Source organism: Penaeus vannamei, chromosome 4 (genome assembly GCF_042767895.1).
Source record: "Penaeus vannamei isolate JL-2024 chromosome 4, ASM4276789v1, whole genome shotgun sequence".
Classification (NCBI taxonomy): domain Eukaryota; kingdom Metazoa; phylum Arthropoda; class Malacostraca; order Decapoda; family Penaeidae; genus Penaeus; species Penaeus vannamei.
This window is the reverse complement of record NC_091552.1, coordinates 13,669,838-13,677,337: the sequence shown is the minus strand read 5'-3', so window position 1 is coordinate 13,677,337 and position 7,500 is coordinate 13,669,838. Positions and strand designations below refer to the sequence as shown.

At 36.9% G+C, this 7,500-nt stretch overlaps 1 protein-coding gene across 2 annotated transcripts in view; it reads left to right on the top strand.

Moving 5' to 3' along the window:
* Nucleotides 1–7,500, top strand: part of LOC113805251 (deoxynucleoside kinase) — a 60,186-nt gene that overhangs the window by 1,371 nt on the left and 51,315 nt on the right. Inside the window, exons 2-6 of one of the 2 annotated variants that reach the window (XM_027356221.2) lie at nucleotides 4,136–4,362; nucleotides 4,716–4,849; nucleotides 5,248–5,366; nucleotides 6,402–6,591; nucleotides 6,829–7,500. The exon at nucleotides 6,829–7,500 is cut by the window's right edge and continues 652 nt beyond it. The exons of the other annotated variant lie outside the window; for it this stretch is intronic. Coding sequence (XP_027212022.1) covers nucleotides 4,136–4,362; nucleotides 4,716–4,849; nucleotides 5,248–5,366; nucleotides 6,402–6,591; nucleotides 6,829–6,931 — 773 coding nt within the window. The 3' untranslated portion in view covers nucleotides 6,932–7,500. The remainder of the gene's footprint in view (nucleotides 1–4,135; nucleotides 4,363–4,715; nucleotides 4,850–5,247; nucleotides 5,367–6,401; nucleotides 6,592–6,828) is intronic. 2 annotated transcript variants of the gene reach the window in all.

The following is a 7,500-nucleotide window of genomic DNA, read 5'->3' as shown; positions in this document are numbered from 1 at the left end:
ATCAAAAAGTTGATGAAAATAAGGCCTAAGGCATTCTTGATTTATTATATTTTCATTGAATATTAATGGGGGAGGGGAGGGGAAGGTACCAATGCAGAAGCTTTTGGTTTGCAGTTGTAGACATGAACATTATTTTAATCACATCATTGATCATTATAAGCATGAGCTCCTTTAGAATGCTGTAAATATATTATCTAAATATTGAATTGTGTAAACCTTTAGATTTCTTTTTTCAATTAATTACCTTGTTTCTCCCAAAAAACTATTTTAATTGTCAATATGGAGAATGAATCATAAATCTGTTTCAGAGTAGTTAATTTGGAAGTTGCATTCCATCCGCAGGGTTTGCTTGATCTATTTATGTTTTGAATTTTATTTTTTCCTTAAATGTTCAGTTTTTCAACACTTTTATTTAAATCTTAAAATAATAAAACTTCTTAAAAATAAAACTCCAATGAAAATCTGAAAACCAAAACTTTGGTAGATTAAATATTGCAATGTTTGTATTTGTGCATGTTTGTATATTTACGTGTGTGTTTGTGTGTCTGTGTATTTTTGTATGCCTGCGTATTTTTGTGTTGGTGCATGTTTGTGTAATTGTGTGTGCTTTTGTATGGGTGTTTATATGTGTGTGAGAATATGTGTGTATGCACAATGTGTGTGTGTGTGTGTGTATGTGTGTGTGTATGTGTGTGTGTGTGTATATGTGTGTGTGTGTGTGTGTGTGTGTGTGTGTGTGTGTGTGTGTGTGTGTGTGTGTGTGTGTGTGTGTGTGTGTGTGTGTGTGTGTGTGTGTGTGTGTGTGTGTGTGTGTGTGTGTGTGTGTGTGTGTGTATGTGTATGTTTATGTTTATGTGTATGTGTGCATGTGCATGTGTGTGTGTGTGTGTGTGTGTGTGTGTGTGTGTGTGTGTGTGTGTGTGTGTGTGTGTGTGTGTGTGTGTGTGTGTGTGTGTGTGTGTGTGTGTGTGTGTTGTAGGAGATGATTTACCTTTCCATACCTCGGTCCTCCACATGTCCGCCCGGTACACACATGACAAATATTAGATAAGAATTTTGATTTTGCACTTGAGAGGGGATGTAATTTCTTCGTGTTTGTCCTTCGTTTGTCAGCTGGCCATCATTTATAGTTTGGTTAAAATATGTTGGGGGCTATGGTGTGGATTTGGTCAGAAATGGGTGTCAGTTAATGAAAGGTTTATGAAGGCATTTAAAGTGCCACTTGGTATTATCTAATTTGCTAAAAAAAAATCGTAAATTTGCTATTGAACTTTGATGTTCATGAAAGTACCCATAGGTCTAAATTGTTAAACAATGACAAAAACCTCTTGGCAGTCAGCAGAAACCCCCTGTGGTATTGTTTGATCACGAAATTGCCAGCAGATGGTTATCATCGCTAAAGAACAGAAGGCTAGATAATAGACAGACCATATATTGAGTGGTGTATTAAGCATCACTACCTTTTTTTCAATGCGGTACTCTTTGTAGACACTACATTGTGTCTATCTATCTATGCCAGAGGTTCTCAACCTTTATTGGTTAGTGACGCACTAATGATATAGCCTGGACTTTGACGGCGCACTAACTATACAGCAATAATAATAATAATAATAATAATAATAATAATAATAATAATAATAATAATAATGATAATAATAATAATAATACGTAATGTTATTATTTTTATTACCAACATCATTATTGTTGTTTTTATTACCATATATATGAATGAATTAATAAGCACATGGGAATGAAATATAGCATTCCAGTTGTAGATTAAACACACATGATTAATGGGACACTTGCGCCTGTCTGGATTTGCATATCCTTTCGACGTTATGAGGGACACTGGAAATTTTTTTTTGTAAAAATAAGGCGGCGAGATGCAAGGCACAGATTCAAGACAACTAAATATCCATTAAATTTTCGCGGCGCACTTGCGGGATGGTCGCGGCGCATAGGCTGAGAACCACTGATCTATGCGATGGGCATGTGTTGCCAGATCAGACTCATCAAGGGTAGCACATTAGCTCCCATTATTAAGCGTTAATATCCATGACTTTGCACAGAAGTATATATAACCATTTGAAATATACACTCATGAGATGACGAAAATATCTTCGTGGCATCTTCATTTACGACGACAGAGTACCGTACGCGAACGAGTATGTTACAGCATATCAGGCTATTCACAAAGACAGACCAAAAATCTGGCATATGAATATATATGTCACACACTTACTGCTTATTACAATGATCACACACACACACTAGATAGGTCGATACATATATATGTATGGGTGCATGTGTGTTTGTATGTATATGTATATATGGCACGTATATACAAATACCGTATATTCACATTGTTATAAATACCCAAGTATTAGAAACTGGCATTTTCTAAAGATCCTTGGTACACAATGCATTTGGTGGTTCGTGTCAGTTTATTTGTATGTGTGAGTTAATAATGTATAATGGAATGGATTTCGGCGTTCAGTACTTCACTCCCTTTTTGCCGGCATGCACTCATACGTTTACACATGCGCACATACACACGTACACGCACATGGACCTGTAAGTGTATATGTACACGCCTACGCACAGACAGACGGACACACACACACACACACACACACACACACACACACACACACACACACACACACACACACACACACACACACACACACACACACACACACACAAAAAAAAAAAATACATACATAGTTGGTTCTTACAAAAAGGCAGTGTTAGGTTCCCGCGTGCCCTGTGCCCAGCGCCGCAGGTGCTGTGCATGAGTTAATTACCTCATTAACGACAATTCAGAAGTACTTTGAAGTAATGAGGGTCTTGTCAGATCACAGGATCCGTGGGAATGGTGAGCGAAGATGGAACAGCATTAAGAATTGTATGTCAGGGATGTTAATTCTGAATGTAATGATTATGAGAAGATATAAGGGTTATAATTGCATTCGTAATAAAAGTACTGCTATGAATTGTGATAATGATAATGAGGAAGGTCTACACAAGTAGATAGCCCATGTTGATGATGATGAGTGGTGACAAGAATGGTAATAATGATGATGACAGTCAATATAAGTAATACAATGAGAACTATGATGTTGATAGAGATGAGAAGAATGGACGAGAAAAAAGCGCGGGCTTTTTTTATGTACGCAAGTACGAACACGAGAGGGGCTGCATCCCAACGGTTATCTGATAAGATGGCGCAACCTAAAAGCTCTAGCCCGGAACTGCATATTGTGGCTGGCTTACTAATATGGGCAGTATTGTTTCAGTATTTGCATGAATGTTGACGCTATTGTTGATTGTATATCGCTCAATGGTATTTTTGACATTTATTGGAAGGTGAAGCATCACGTTTTATGGAAAGTCCTTGGTTGACTGATTAAAACTATTACGAGGTAATGGAAGTTTCGGGGGAAAAGGAATTCTAAATTGTACTTCATATTTTGAGACATCGTGCTTCTTCGTTACCAATTTTCAAAGACCCGAACAAAAAATTGTTATTTGCAAGAGCCTGGTCACTTGTACTGTAAAAAGTGCACCAATCTCATTGATAATGTCCAATGGACCATGCAGCGAACAAACCATCCAGATATATGTAATTATCTATTTGTCTCACTATTCGTCTATTTATATTGTAGATACATCAGTTTAAGCGTACTAAAAACATATAATTGTATTAGTTTTATATATCACTTAGGATGCTGATGCAGTTAACGGGTGAAGCTCATGGCCCGGTTTCCTTTGAATGCTTTGGTGTTGCCTATAAATTTACGTCAACTTTCAAAATTTTCGTAGGATTTCAAGAGCATTTATTTGCAGTATATCGCTTCTTGCCAGTTATAATTGTAATCACGTAGAGTCTTTGTGTGCAGTTTACACTTTGCGTGCTGACAGTTTTTCAAGCTGAGCATATTGCTTTTATTAAACCCGTATTGGAAACCGAGCGCGGCCTCCCCCGCCGCCGCTCGCGCCTCCCGTCGCGGCGCGCCCATTGGCGGAAAGGCTTATCAAGGCCCCCCCTTCACCGCCATTGGTTGACTTGATTATCCCGTGCAGTTTTGGCGCGCAGCTCCACATGGCTCACTACAGTCTGTGTGTTGGACAGGGGAGCTGGAGAGCTACTACGAGACAGTCTTCGAGAAAATCGGCCTCGCGGAAATCTGCTTAGACATGTTCGAGAAGGGACCCAAGTCCAAGTTCACCGTCAGCATCGAGGGGAACATTGGCAGCGGGAAATCCACGCTGCTGCAGCATTTCGCCAAGTTTAACGACGTGGAGGTCTTGCAAGAGCCCGTCGATAAGTGGAGAAATGTGAGGGGATACAATCTCTTGGTAAGTGCTTTTATTTTCTTTTGTAGTACAAGAAACTTAGGATTCATTGTCTTATAAAGTAACACAAATTTGCTTTGTTAATGCTGGTCCCATCAGTTACTCTCTCATTCACATACACCATGACTAATAAATTTGTCAAAGCATTAATAGCAGATTTGTCTGAATATGAACTGAACTACCAACTGTTTCTTTTGAGACTTTCTTAAACTAAAAGTGAATGGTTTATACATGAAAGTAGTAGTACTGTTTGCATCAATATTGCAACATTTTGTCACATAGGCATATGTTTAAAGTAGGGTTAATGTATGTATTTTACTCTATCTGATAACTGAAATGGTATATCTCACCCTCAGGACCTGATGTACAAAGACCCATGCCGATGGGCCCACACGTTCCAGACCTATGTTCAGATGACCATGATGGAACTTCACCTCAAACCCACTTCATCACCTGTAAAGCTCATCGAGAGATCATTATTTAGTGCCAGGTATGATAATTTTTTATATTTTGATTTACTCTGTGTGTGCGTGTGTGTGTGTGTGTGTGTGTGTGTGTGTGTGTGTGTGTGTGTGTGTGTGTGTGTGTGTGTGTGTGTGTGTGTGTGTGTGTGAGAGAGAGAGAGAGAGAGAGAGAGAGAGAGAGAGAGAGAGAGAGAGAGAGAGAGAGAGAGAGAGAGAGAGAGAGAGAGAGAGAGAGAGAGAGAGAGAGAGCATGTGTGTGTGAGAGTGACTAAGTGTTTGATCTAGTCTCTAAGTTGGAGCACAATCTGGACCAAGTGCTAGCTTGACTATATATACTCTCTCCTATTCTTTATGTGCATTTGAAAAATAATCCCATAACAGTTTCACTGCAATGTTATAGGGCTGTATTTATGTCTCATTTCAGATACTGTTTTGTAGAAAATCTGTTTAGAGGTGGTAAGATGACTGAGCCTGAATATAATGTGTACTGTGAATGGTACAATATGATCACGCAGAATCTCAATGTTGATGTAGATCTTATTGGTAAGTGAGATACAGCAGTTCTGCCAAATGATTATATTTATTTATTTTTTCCCTAAAAATCCACTGATTTTGAAAAATTTTAGAATGAAGAACTTTTTTCTAAGGTAATGTTACTATTTGATATAAATACATGGATTTGATATTGGTTTTAAACATTTATGTATTTCATTCTTGTAGCTTTTCAATCATATGGATTTTTTCTTATTCTGTTAGGTCACAAAGAACTCCAGTCCATTTTTATTGAAATCCTCTATAGTTAAATAATTATTAAGTCAGTGATATACCTACAAGGTATTTTAAGAATATTATTGTCTGCTATATTAAACCTTAATTTTTCTTTAAGTTATAGAATAATCAGTATTTTGTAAGTAATCTATTATAAAATATTAGCATGTTTTCCATCACATGAAATTCCCAAAGGTTTAAGAAATGGTGTATGTTCATTGATTTCCTTCCTTGAGTGCTTTGGCCATGTAGGAAGAAATACCCTTACAAATCATGTGGGAAGATGTGACATAGGTAGTACACTTTGCCATAAATATGTGACTCTCTTTATCAAGTTTATTTAGAAGGGGAAACCTATGAATGTCCATAACAACATTAACCAATCTACCTGTTGCTTCCATAGGAAATATAACTTATTATGTGTCTAGTAGAGGGTTTCATATGATATAGCTCATTCTGCATAGTATTTCAACTCATTACATGCACAAGATTATTTTTGTCTCGAGTAGGTAGGAAGGTGCATTCTTTGTATATTGTGCATCAGTTATCGGGCTGTCTCTTGAAGGCAGAGAGATAGCTCCTCGACTGATGCAGAGCAATGGAGGAACCGAGGAGTACTACTACAAGTCAGCAGTACTTGCGATAAGCCTCCTACATGAATTAGTTAATAAGATGCTTTGCATTTATTTCTAGTCTTCCCATGCTTTCTAGCGAGTATTCCATCCAACCATTAATTAATTCTTTCTTCGTGCTTCCTTCATTTATGTGTAGTTATATGCCTCCAAGTAAACCGTGTATCATTTTTTCCAGTGTACCTGCGAACAGACCCAAACAAAGTTCATGAGCGCATCAGAAAGCGGGCTCGTTCTGAGGAACAGACAATTCCGATGCAGTATTTAGAAGATTTGCATAAATTGCACGAAGATTGGCTGATCGAAAAGAAGCACCCCCTTCCTGCACCAGTTCTGATTTTGGATGCCAATGAAAACCTCTGTTCCATGTGAGTATAAGAAACACCATGTTGTATTTTTCTGTAAGGTAAAGATAACTATATGCAGTTAATGTTTTTGCACAATAGTATCACTGATTTTCTGTGATTTTAAGGGAATTTTACTTACAGTTTTACTCAACACTTTAGTAAATTTATCATTTACTATTCACCACAGTTAACTGGAACAAGGGAAGATTTACATTTTATCTGCTGCAAAAAAATCTTAATTTTTTTTTCTTTCCTCAGGTACAAGAAATTTGAAGAACACACTTCAGAGATCTTATGCCAAAAACTAGTCAAGAATAAGTTAACAGAACTTGAAGATATTGGAGAAGCGTTAGTATCTTAAGTCACATAAATTTTTTTGGTGGATGTATGTATTATTTGTGCCAATGTATAGCCTTAATCATTTAAAGAGAATTATCGATGTGTAAACTGTTAGTGAAGAGGACCATTATAAGTTAAGTTATTTGAAGGTGACCACATGGCAGGGATGATGCCTATCATTCCATTTCTACAAGACACTGGATTTGCAGGATTGTCCTGTTGAAACTAGTTATATCCACTGTCCATTGTAGTTTTGTTTTATTAATTGTGTTTATACATAGATGGGTCCACAAGCATTTAGACACCATGGAGGGAATTACTAACCATACTTGATCACACCTTTTTATTTTTTTATTTTGATTACCATGATTTTTATCATTGTTATTACTTTTATTATTGTAGCTATTATTACTTTTTATCATCATCATTATTATTACTATTACTCTTATTAATATCATAATTATTATCATCATCATCATCAACAGCATAGTCATCATTATGATAATTACAACATTGTTAACAATGGAAATGAACATTCAAACTATAAGGTAAATGGATGAGGTCAAGTAGGCTAGGTCAAGTGGGTTAAGA